The sequence below is a fragment of the Melanotaenia boesemani genome, chromosome 22 (genome assembly GCF_017639745.1).
Source record: "Melanotaenia boesemani isolate fMelBoe1 chromosome 22, fMelBoe1.pri, whole genome shotgun sequence".
Classification (NCBI taxonomy): Eukaryota; Metazoa; Chordata; class Actinopteri; order Atheriniformes; family Melanotaeniidae; genus Melanotaenia; species Melanotaenia boesemani.
The window spans coordinates 18979792-18992812 of record NC_055703.1 but is presented as its reverse complement, the minus strand read 5'-3'; the positions used below and the strand labels follow the sequence as shown (position 1 = coordinate 18992812).

Below are 13021 nucleotides of genomic sequence, written 5' to 3'. Positions count from 1 at the left end.
ATGCATTCACTTTCCACCACTCAAGTGGACTACTGTTAAGTGGGATAGGAATCCCATTTCTGTAGGAGAGTATCTCCATTTCAATCCCTCTGCTGGACTGCACTGCCTCAACAGTGGTGTAGGAGCTCCCAAGGAGATCTTCTAGCGCTGTCTTCTTTGGTGGGGGAGGCTGGATCACGTCCTGCATCTGCCTTTCTCGTTCTACTGGCTCTTCCTGGCTCTGCTCTGCTCCCTGTGCTGCCTCAGCCATGACAAAGACCCGCTCTGCTGCAGACCCTGATGTTGAAGCACTGGCCCTAGTTTTTTCATCAGTGTCACTGGTCTTAAAAAAAAAAGACAAAAGAAAAAGAAAAAAAAAGAGAAAAACTAGCTCAAACATTTCTTTCAATCCCTCACTCCTCTTTCTTACAGACACACTCTCTCTCTCCATCTCTCTCACTCCGTCACAGACACGCCCCGCCCCCTCTCGCTTTCACTGTAACTACTAATTAATTTATATTAATTATATATGAGAAATAAGTTTTCAGGCTGTAGCTTACACATATACAGTTACACACGCACAACACAGCTCCATTTTTTTCAAAAAAGGTTAGTCTACCTTGTTGCGTTGCACATGAAGTCCTGAAGCTTTTTCCCGTATCCTCGCATAGACGGACTCACGTTGTTCATCATTCAGGTGGGAGAGGCTTCGGAATCGTGGGTCAAGCGCTGCGCACTCCTGCAACATGTCATTACAGTCCCCAGAGTAACGGCCCGTGATGTCAAGTAGGATGGCGCTTTTCATGCTGGCGATGGTCTGTGTGTCATTTTCATCTGGTGACATGCTTTGCTCGATCATGTGCTTAAGTGGCATTATAAGTGAAACAGTGGGCTCTTTTTCATCACAAAGAACTGTTGTGGCGGTCTTCAGTGGCTTAAGCAGTTTTACTATGTCTTCTACATCGGATATATCAGCGTTATCCAGAGTGTCGATTTCTCTCGCATTCCTTCGGATTTCTGCGCAGCTCAGCGCTGCTGAGACAGCTGCTTGTTGCTCCAGGTAGCGCGCGAGCATTTCGTACGTGCTATTCCACCTGGTCTGGACATCGGTGATGAGCTTGTGCCGAGGCAGGTCCAACTGGGTTTGCTTGTTGGTCAGGACGGCGGTGGCCGTGGTGCTCTTGTGAAAGAACGTAGTTACCCTTCGCACACGGCCAAGAAGTCGCGCGACGCGGGATACAGCCAAGCCTCGCTTACTTGCCAGATTTATAACGTGCGCCAAGCACTTGATGTGAGGATGGAGACCGCTCTCTCTTACAGCGATGTCCATGTTGCTCGCGTTATCTGTGACACAAGCAATGGTCCTTTGGGGCCTTGTTAGCTCCCACTCTGTCAGTGCATTTCTCAACACGTGAGCTATGTTAACACCAGTATGACTTTCACTTAGTTCACGAGTTTGCAACACAAAGCTTTTACTCTCCCATTTCTCATTGATGACATGTGCCGTGATGGTGATATAGCTCTGCGTTGCACGCGAAGTCCAGCCGTCGGTGGTCAGGGCAACACAGTCTGCATTTTTGAGACACTCTTTCACGCTCCATTTGATTTCATTGTAAATTTCCGGGATTACCTTCTCTGAAAAATGTCCTCGGCATGGCATCTTAAACTTGGGCTCCAGCACATTGAACATTTGGATGAATTTTCTGTTCTCTACAATGTTAAATGGAGCCATATAGTCCGCTATAAACTCGCCAATAAGCCTGGTTATCTGTTTCGCACGCGGACTTGATGGGGGTAGAATTGGTGTCAGTGCTTGCTTCATGGTCAGCTGTCCCTTTGGTAGGCTCGTTTTCTCCGGGGCCGTCTTCACATTTTTATGGTGACGTTGAAGGTGGTGGTTCATGTTTGTTGTGTTGGAGGTGGTGTACGGAATGACAGCATAGCATAGCTTACACACAGTCTTAGTCTTGTCAGTTACTCTGTTGCTGTCTTTGTCTTTTTTAATGAGAAAGCCAAAATACTGCCAGACATATGACCTGTATCCAGGCGGAGCGTCCTCAATTTCGACCTCATCCGACATCTTTCGGCTGTTTGGGGGCAAGGTAGTTGGTGGTGCTAACGTCCGTTAGCTCGTTTAGCCTACAGCGTTGTTGCAGCACGCGCCGTGACCGACTGACGTGATAACGCACTGACTGCACCATTCACGGATTTTTTTTTTTTTTTTTCATTTAGTTTTCTCCTGCTTGACCCGCAGAGAGTGCTGCCAGCCTGCCACCATAAACTACACGCACATTTACACTGAATTATATACTACAAAAATCATGTGGCAGTGCCATCTGGCCTTTATTTCACGATCCATTTTTTTTAAACTCGATGCATTACGTCACGCTTTGTATCGCGATATTTCGTCCAACGATATTTCGTCCCATCCCTAATTGTGACTAGAATTTCTAGGATTTTCCCCTCTGCTCTCTGTGTTGCACATGATGCGCACACAGAAAGCTCCTCGCAGAGCTTACTAAAGTCTCCATGAAGTACATATACACACCTGTGGCTACAGGTGAGCTAACTGCTCATTTAACAAGCTGCTAACATTCTCCAGACAGATGCAGCAGGAATATTTTCACTAGTAGGAGGAAAACTCACAGTTGGTCAGTGATGAACTCGCCGACATCCACAGAAAGCAGGAAGTTATTCCATTAATGTGACGAAAATGAAAAGAATCTGCACATCAAGCAGACCTTCAGAGAGTACTCTACTCCACTCACGTAAAAAACACAGAGCTGAGTAGTGATTAGGCTGCGTACTCCTCCGTGCAAGGATATAGGTCTGTCCTATCATTTGTTAGTATTATTGGTCTTTCCAGTACAGAGATTAGAGCTTGTGCCATCATCATGTTTGTCACTGAAATGTAGCCATGCTCTGGATCGCCTCTATTTTTCTTATTTTTTTTAACTCTGGACATATTTTGAATTATTTTAAAATTGACCAGGTCTTCAAATTTCACTATTTATTTGTTTGTTTGTTTGTTTATATTTAACCAGGAAAACCTCATTGAGATTACAAATCTCATTTACAAGAGTGTCCTGGCCAAGACAGCAGCAAACCAAGTTACAAAACAATCAAAACCGCCAATAAAGTTAGTTTTTTGGTTTATATGAGTAGATTTGGTCATTGTTCGTGTGGCATTTTATTTATTTATTTATTTATTTTTGACTGAAGACTGAATTTGTTGTTGTCTTATATGTGTTTCCCCACACTTTGACAAAGTTAGTCATTTATGACGGTATGAGGGAGCCATATAAAATGTACAATAATGACTGATTTACAAAATAAATCTTTGATTTTATAAAGAACTAAAATTGATTTGGATATTTTAAAATTTACATAGTTAATATGGTCCTTCCAGCTCAAATCTCTCATCCATCAAGTTTAACTTCCATTAAGCTGAATTTGCATACTTGCTACAAGTCTGAGTTTTCCAGCCGTCTTTTAACTGCTTTTTACCCATAAAAATGTTCCGGCAAATTAACTGGTTATAGCTGTTATTTTCTCTGTGCCCTCTTCACCAGTCGGTTTAAAAAAGAATCGCTTTACATCAACCTGTTTATTAAGAGTAAATAACATCCTCATAGCAATGAGGCGGTGAAGCTGATGTTTTGGAAAAATTCACACCCCTGCAGGTGTCCCTGATTTGTTGAAACAGACGAAGCGCAACAATTCTTACATCCATTTTAGTCATGGCAAGAATAGGTGCCCCCTTCACTGCATGTAGCATGCTTGGACACCTTTGAAAAATGACTTCAGTTGCGGTTCCATAACAAATACAAGCAGACCCAGTGCAGAGGGCTTCAGGGAAGAAGGGTCCAAGGGAGAAAAACATAACGAATCTAGGTGCCTCTGTACAGGGCATGAGGGCTGACTGTTTTCATAAGATCTGAATCCTGTCAAACAGCTATTATAGACACCATATACCTGAACTTTGGAGTGGTAAACCACTGATCCTCTTCTGAGTTTCATTTTAGCCCTGACAGCTTATGTAAACACTGTGTCGTGCTTTTTATTAGTCATCATCCATAATTATGACCAGTAACAGTCAATTTTAGTAACATCTCTGGCGTGTTTTGATGTTATAGGTTGCATAAACAGTGATTGTACGACTTTAGTCTATACAATTATAAGCTGTTGTTTTTTAAAGATTCTGATGACGGCTGCTGTCGGAAAGCCAAGTAGCCCAGAGTTGCTGTTGTCCTCCACATAAGCATCTGATCAGCAGCCAGAGCCCTGAGGTCATTTTCCAACAAGCAATTTATTCGGTCTATATGCTATTGTCGCAATCTGCCAGAATCAGCACTTGCTGTGTCTAGTGTGGGTGTGTTTGATGGTTTTAATGTATGCTCTTACGCCCACCATGAGAATTGCCCTGCCTTGCAAATACAGTATGAATAAATGGGAATGAATTGAATTATTGTAGCGGTAGTGTGGTGGAGTGCTGGTGGGATTGGAGGAGGGAGGAGATTGCTAAGAGCTATGCGGTACCTCGCTGTGGCCTGTGTTGCTCTGGCAGAGAGAGAGAAGGGGGCAAAACAAAAAGAGGGTTCTCAGGAACAAAGAAGTGCAGACATGAAAGGAGCTGGAGAGAGGGATCCTGAAAAGCCTGGTGTCAAGACCTTTGTCCAAATGAAATGCTCCAAGATTCATGTCGCCTACTCGCCCTGCTGCTCTCACTTCCATTCTTTGGGTTGTTTCTGTCACGTAAATAAAGGCGAGCATCCTGCAACAGGATCCGGTGCCAGTGGTAGAAATTAGGAACTGCTTGTTTATTCTCTTTCTTTGAGCCTTTGACACGCTTTTTCTGCTTCTGTCTCATTCTCACAAAGGAAAGTGAGGCAACCTTGAGGGTAAAGGAGCTATTTCAGTCTCAAAGCAGCTGACATATCCTGAATAAGTGTAAATAAAAGACTAATATTCTTTAGTTTCAGTTGCTTCTGAAAAGCTTCTGACCTTGGATGGTCCACTGCAGAACTTTGACCAGCTGGGTGTTCAGAGCTCCCAATTGAGGAAGTGGAAAACATTGCAAACACTCACTTTCCTTCAAAAAGGGAAGGCTGAAAAAATAGGTATATATATATATATATATATATTCCACCCTAAGATTTAGAAATTTCATTTGCTCCCTGAAGCTAGAAGTCAAACAGGAGATCTAGTAGCGGGGAAGATTTGTAATTGAATAATTCTGGATGAATAAAGTCTGGTCTCTCAGCATCCATCGGTTTGAGGAATGCTTCTGTGTCAGAGGAGGAATTCCTGTTCTCTCTCATCCTTTCTTCAGCTTCCACGCTGTGCTCTTTTTCTCGCCCGTTCTGCTGGTGACGGCACGCTCTCTAGCTGTGGCTTCTTACTGGAAGCAATGACAAGGACACCAAAAAATAAAAAAATGAAAAATAAAAAAAACACAGGTTGATTATTTCTCTTTTTCCTTCTTTCTTTCTCTAGAACTCTATTTTATTTTCCTTTTTTTCTTTATCTTCTGCCCATCTTTTTCTTTTGTGTGTTACACCAACAATGGAAACATTTCAAAACTATTTTCTTAAAGTTAAAGGACTGTTTTTTTCGGTCCTTTTGTATAGAAACACCGTTTACTGTCATTTTGAAAACACCAGAATCAGGTCTGAGAATGAGTTACAGGGGAAAAAAACAACACACACACATCAGTGTAATTTCTTTTCACTTTCACTGCGGTGTGTGTGTGTGTGTCATCATTATTGGCCAATAACTTTCATCATGATATTTACTTCCATTATGATTAATTTGTAAATCATATATTCCTTTTTCACTACTCCCAGCCCATAAAATATATCCTTCTATTATATACAAAGATTTTCTCTTCTGTTCACTTGATATCTCACTTTTTAATTAAAATTATAAAAGGTTTAAATCTGAACTAGTTTGAACAAATCAGCATAATCTTTCACTTGAAATGAATCATATGGATCTAAGGCTGCTTTATCACATAAATATTTTAATTGATTAAAACAGGTGATTTATAAATATAAATACAGAGGAGGACGGGAAGAATAAATAACCTTAAAATTAAAAAAAAAAAAGGATTACGAGATGGATGTTGTAAATGAATTTGCATAAAAATGTAGCTACTAAGGCCCAGATTTACTAAAGCTTTGTGCCTGACACAAATAGTTTTTTTTTTTTTTTGCCATTATGAAATTTACGTTGAAGTTTATTAATCAGGCACAGCTGCATCTCTGGTCTACAAGATGTTTCAGTGCTAATTCAAATGAATGGGTCACTGAGCAGAACTTGATAAGATGTTTGATTCCTTTTCATTTAGATCAGGTGTGTTAGAGCAGGGACATGTATGAAACCCGCAGGAGCACAGCTCTTGTGGACCAGGGTTGCCTTCTCCTGGCCTTGAAGGAGTCATCCAATACCTGCTATACCAAAACTTTTTATAAATCTTCATCTTTTATTTTTCATTTCATCAATACTTGTATTGTGGGCTGTGTAATGGCATGAAGGGTCATTTCACAGCTAGGAGGTTCCCATTTCCAGGGAGTTTGTATGATCCTGCTTGTGCATGTGCAGGTTCACTCCAGGTACTAAAACAGTCTTAAAGCGTGCATATAAAGTTGGCTGTTCTAAATGTCCTGAAACAGACTTACTCCCTGTCCAGAGTATACCTTGCCAGTGGCCCAATAATAGCTGGGATAGGCTAAAGCAGTAAGAGGACACACTCTTTTTAGCCTCTTCTAGTTGTCATTAATTAAGCAGTGCATCATTTTCTCAAATGGTGAATGGACTTGTACTTATAGTGCTTTTCCAGTCAGCTTGACTACTCAAAGCGCTTCACACTACCTGTCACATTCACCCATTCAAACACACACTCATACCTTGATGAGTACATACATTGGGGAGGCAATCTGGGGTTAAGTGTCTTGCCCAAGGACACTTTGACATGTAGTCAGGCAAAGCCTGGAATCGATCCACCGACCTTCCAGTTGGAAGACGACCCTCCTGAGCTTTCCCTAGTTATAGGCAGTCAGAAACCAAAAGATATGAAATTTATATTAGAGTTGAGTAAGAACAACACTTCATTTTGGAGATGTAACTTGTTAATAATATTTTCTTTCATCAAAATACAGTTTGTAAATTTGATGCTCATTTATTTTCTGCAAGTTGACTAATAAATAGTTAAGCAGACTGTGAAGCAGAATGTGTTCCCTCAACCATCCAAACACAAGAACTGTGCATTATTTTCTATGATTTTGAGCCTCACCGTCATATCTGTTATTGCTCTCTTGTGGCTTAGAAAGCAAACCTAGAAAAGCAGATTGTCCATGTTTCTGTTTATCTAGCAAATAAGTAGATGATGCAGCAGGAATTTATTCAGGAATAGTTGTTGTATGATGAAGCATTAGTCTGTAACAATCTGTCTCTATTTGTCTGTGCAGAGTCCATGTGAGGAGGACGGATAAAGTGGGGACCGAAGCGGCCTTCCACCCTATAGAGGAGTACATGCTGCATGTGGAGGAGCAGTTCCAACTTCTAGCCAGACGAGTTCATGTTGACAAGAAGAGAGTTTACTTGGCCACAGATGATCCCTCCCTGCTTCAAGAAGCTAAGACTAAGTCAGTGTCCAATAGTGTGAATGTGTGTGTGATGTTGCCATTAGGGTTTTGCTTCATTGGGCCATCTGTGTTCATGTCCCTCTCAGGTATCCAGACTACGAGTTCATCAGTGATAACTCCATCTCGTGGTCTGCAGGCCTTCACAACCGCTACACTGAGAACTCACTGAGAGGAGTCATCCTGGACATCCACTTCCTGTCTCAGACTGACTTCTTGGTCTGCACCTTCTCCTCACAGGTCAGTTCACGCTCCGTAGTGAGGATGCTGGTGTTTCTGCACCAAACTAAAGATAGAGATTTTCAGTGTGGTCTGGTTTATGGTCTGATTGAATCATCACAATTTGGCTGAATAAGTTTTTTTGTTTTTTGTTTTTTGTTTATTTCTTCCAACTCCTGCAGAGTCAAAGCAAGATTTTTGTGTCAATAACAGAGTAAAAGAAAAGTGTGTGTGTGTGGACTATTACTATTCCGGCACATGCTGAGTTTCCACTCCATTTAAACATTATCAGCTCACCTTACCCCACCAGTTTAAGCCATGAAAGCAGTGTAAACACACCTCAGAGGGTGAAAAAGAAAACATATCTGACAACCAACAATGACACGATATACAATGCACCATGAGATCTCATGTCTGGAAATAAATTGCTTTCTAAAATTAGGAAGAAAAATTTGACTCAAGTCTGTTTTTACTAGACAAGGCATCATGGTGAACACCTGGATGCTAAAACAGCTGCCACAAGCAAGAGCAACAATAGATGAGAGGAAGATGCAGATAATAAAGATTTTTGCACCTACTACTTACACAGTAGTTGAAAGTAGTTTTTCATTAAATATTGTTAGTCTTTTAATTTGCATTTGCAACACTTATAGGAAAATACATATTCTCATTTATAAATAAAAATTAATAAGATACAAAAAGACATTCACATCTTTATCTGACGGCATTGAAATGAGATTTGCTGTTTGGATGAAAGCAGACAATCAGCTTTTTTTGTGTGTGTCTGTGTTTGTTTGTAGACGATAAAGCATGGAAGGGAAATGGAATAAATATGGCCTCTAAGTAGTTATCTCTTAGGATGTGTAGATGTTTCCGATTTCTTCATGCATTCAGAAACTAATACCAGGTTTACAAACTAAAATAACGTCCACCTTTCCAGGGACGAAAGCTACATAATCATTGGTTATGTTGGGTAATATTAACATCACCATCTACAAGGACTAAGTCATAAAAAATAAGGTGACAGCAGAAATTACAACAGCTTTGACTTTGCAGTAAAAGCTTTTGTCATCCACTCCAATGATTATTTAAGCTTCTGAAGTCCTGCTCTTCTGCAAACTAGAACATGGAGTGGAAGATTCCAGTTGTAAAAGTAATGTGAGCCCCTTAATTCCTGTTCACATTCTCAGCTTATTAACCCACTTGAAAGCTCTAACTGGCGTGAGTTGCTTAGCATGTATTATCCTTATTTCATCAGGGAGGAAATGAAGCATACTTCTTACGTCCATCATCAGGACATTTATCAATATTCCCTGTTTGTGTTTCTTTGGCAGGTCTGCCGTGTGGCCTATGAGATAATGCAGATGCTGCATCCAGATGCCTCCTCGTCCTTCTACTCCCTTGATGACATTTACTACTTTGGAGGTCAAAACGCCCACAACCAGATCGCCATCTACCCACACCAGCCGCGCAACAGTGAGGACATCCCCCTGGAGCCTGGTGACGTTATCGGTGTAGCCGGGAACCACTGGGATGGATATTCCAAAGGCATCAATCGCAAACTGGGCCGCACCGGCCTCTACCCTTCCTACAAGGTCAAGGAGAAAATCGAAACCGTGAAATACCCAATGTACCCCGAGGCAGACAAACTGCTTAATGCTCAAAATAACTAAAGAAGGAAAACATAAGAAAAAAAACAAAAAAAACAAAAAAACAACAACAAAAAAATAATAAATGAAACGAAATGAGAGTGAGAGAGAGAGTGTGGAGAAACGTATAGTCTCCGGTTCCAGGGAAGGAGGCTGCTTTTGTACAGAAGATAGAGGCACACTCGGTGTGCTAAGCTGAGAAGAAAAGAAAAAGCCTGAACCCAGGGGTGATAAGAATGAGAATGCACTGTGTGTGTTCATGTGTAAGAGCATCTGTGTGAGTGTGTGTGTGTGTGTGTGTTTGAATATGTGTGCGCACTTGTGTAAATGCCCCTGCGTATGTCAGGACATGGAAGACTTCACCCTACCGCCGCCGTCCCCCCCTCCCTGCCTGACGTTGGGACGTCGGGTCTGTAGAGATGTAGACACAAACATTGATTTTTAAATAAAGCAAGAAAACAATTAAAGTCTACACAACTGGCTGAGCTCCTGAGACAGCACTGGGACTACTTTAAGACTGCCGCCCCCTCCCTCCCCCTGGTGTGGGCTTCAAATCAATGACAAAGAAAAAAAAAAAAAAACTAAAGACAAACTGGCAAAAAGTGGTTAATTTTTTATTTAATTCATTCCAGTGGTTTAGATTCTAATCTTGCCTTTTTATTTAGTCCTTTTTCTCATATATTTTGTTTACTGAATGTACTGTATCCTCTTCTTGCCATGCTCAAAAACTCTCCCTCATCTTCTTCTCACTGTGCTTCCTCCATCTTATCTCTTCATGTGCAATTAATTTTATAAAACCATATTGTGCTTTTATTAAGTGTTTTTTACAGTCTTAATTTTGTATGTATGGGGCTCGTGCATTGTATACTGTATAGCGTATGTGTGAGTGTGTGTGTGTGAAAGAAAGAGGATGTTTATGTGTGTGATCAGGTGTGCTTGTGTGTTTTAAGGGGCCATGTCACTACCAGGTGCCTGGTTATTGGTGAGCAGTGTGTTTTTATGTCTTGCTTTCCCACTTGACTGAAGTGTTTGTGTGGGGACGGGGGGGAGGGGGCTGTCCTCTGCCCTGCAGCACTCGGAACAAATGATGAACTCCAGTCACTGTGCTGGTGACCATTTGCAAACAATGGTGAAGTTATGTGGAGTACGGTGAACTCGTAGTGCGCACACACAGACACGAAAGCCGTCCTCAGTCTCACCAAAAGAAGCACTCTACTCTGATAATGTCCTTTTTTGGCATCTTTTTTTGTCTCCTTTGTCCATCATTGTTTTTCTTTTCTTTTTTTTTACCTTGCTGTTTTAAAATAATTGAGAAAATTATGCTTTTTTTCTTTTAAAAAGAAAAAAAAAACTATGTTCTATCAGACTGAATCTCCGCATCATGAAGGCTTTGTTTGTTTTTGTTTTTTTTTGTTTTTTTTTTGTAACTTATGTTCTCGGGCATTGTCTTTGATAACCACAGATCGAATAAACTTGAGAAACCAACACATTTTCCCTGCAGTGTGATCCTCTTCACCATCTGTCTCTTAACTGGTTACACCTGCTCATGCAATCAACTTCATCACAAACTGAGAGTCACAGCCTTTTCATATTTGAACATTTCCTGAAGGGTATCCATCAATTTTTTAACAGAAAGTCATTACCCGAGTTCATCTTTTGATAACTCCATAAAAAAAGGAGGGGGGTTGTTCTCTGCATTTAAAACTCACATCATTTAAGCGTCTGAGGATTAGAGCTACTGCCTAACTTCAAAAAGTAGCAGAGGTTTGTTTTATAAATCATTCATTTAGAAAGGGAACTCATTTTCAAATCAGTTCAAATGAGAGACTCAAATCTGTGATTGATTTACATCTCAAAGCGAAGACTCGGCTCAGTACCTTAAACCGAGATATCTTTCAAGTAAATATGACTTGTGACAGCTACAGGATATTCCTGCCCCACATACGGAACATTTCCCCCCCTGGAGACACTCTAGGTACGTCATTAAGGCACCGGTTGACTTCCTGCTCTTGTCTACTGTCCTATTTCCCTACTACCTGCATGTCTCAATCATTTAGGATCTTGTTCTGTGTGTCTTATTTATAGGCTGTCTTGTTATTCTCCTTCTCTGGGGGCTTTGGGAATTTCATCACGGATGCCTCTTTAATTTCAGTGCTGATCTGCATGCTTTATTGGACACCCATAAGGAAAGCCACAGCTCTAGTAGAAGAGATTAGCTTTTTGGTGCCAGCCAGGAAGAATAATAGTTTTACAGCTTTTATATCTTATTTTTTCACCCATGCTTGACAACAATGTGCAACCAATTTAGCCCACATCCACAAAATGCTCACAATGCACTCTGCAACATACGACAGTTCATTGAACATCTCTTTTTACTGGAAAAGAGTCCCTTGTGGGCTTAATAAATGCACAAGCTAACTGGAGGGCTCTTTAATTAAAACACACTCGTTGCTGTCACACTGTCCTGTTACAGTCATTTAACAGAGTTGTTAGTTCAGTTAATTATTCAGTTAATTGGTCACCATACTTAATAGAGAGCATTCTGGTCTTCAAAAGGCAGGTTCTCGTCTTTGTATTTGTGGTTTAATTAATGTCCTGCTAGTTGGGTCTTTTGTGACTCACACTGAGTTGTCTTAAAAGGGAAACTTGTTTTTTTCAGGAGCAAAAGGTCAAATCTTTCAAAAGCCTGGCTTTAAATGATGGCTCCATGTTTGTAAAAGTTTGTCCTAATGGAATCTACAGCCATAGATGCGGAGAAAGAGTCAGCACGTACTCATTATGAAGCAACCTTCTCTTTTAAACCCTTTATTTCTGTATTTTCTTTTCCAGTGCATGGTGCAGCTCAACTTGGTTTTGCAGTCCATGCCCACAGATTTGTAAAACAAGTACAACAATTAGCAAACAACTTTCTTTAGAGAAAAATAAATGCTTCCACTGTGTGCAGGGTTCAGTGCTGCTGAAGAATAGTTCTTGGTATTCCCAGCGTCTCATAAAGTCTCTTTCATTGGTGCTGGGTGTGCTAACACGTGGCACTTTTCTCCAACCAGTCTGTGTGCTGCATTATTTTAACATCTTATATTGACTCAGCTCTGTTATGACCTTATCTGAGGAGGTTCTTAATCATACTGGAAACCCTGAAATGAGCAAATAGTGGAGACTTATCATGCTTTCAAAATTAAATTCAAGAGCTAAAGAACAACGTCAGCTTTCTTTTTTGCCATGACTCTAAATCACAATAAAAGTTAATTAACTGACATAAAATTTGATGGGATTAAGAGAGTTTCACTTCAACTGGCTGTAAAAAGTATATTATGTCATTAAGAATTATGTATTTCAGTTCGGTTTACAGTAAATTTATGGTATGTTGATTTATTTTCAGAAAATAGCAGTTTGGCTAGTTAACATTGTTGTCAATTGTTTAGATAAATACCCATACAGCTGCTGTTCCAAACCTGATTCTGGAAACTCGTTCAGCAGTTCAGAAAACGTGTACTGAAAATAATTGTTGGCCAACTGTTATATTGAAATAAA

The 13021-nt window shown here is 40.6% G+C and overlaps 1 protein-coding gene across 3 annotated transcripts in view; it reads left to right on the top strand.

Moving 5' to 3' along the window:
- Nucleotides 1-10975, top strand: part of fut8b (fucosyltransferase 8b (alpha (1,6) fucosyltransferase)) — a 91809-nt gene extending 80834 nt beyond the window's left edge. For all 3 annotated transcript variants that reach the window (XM_041976297.1, XM_041976298.1, XM_041976300.1), the window contains 3 exons: nucleotides 7449-7625; nucleotides 7712-7862; nucleotides 9176-10975. In XM_041976297.1, coding sequence (XP_041832231.1) covers nucleotides 7449-7625; nucleotides 7712-7862; nucleotides 9176-9514 — 667 coding nt within the window. In that variant the 3' untranslated portion in view covers nucleotides 9515-10975. The remainder of the gene's footprint in view (nucleotides 1-7448; nucleotides 7626-7711; nucleotides 7863-9175) is intronic.
- Nucleotides 10976-13021: the final 2046 nt, after the last annotated feature.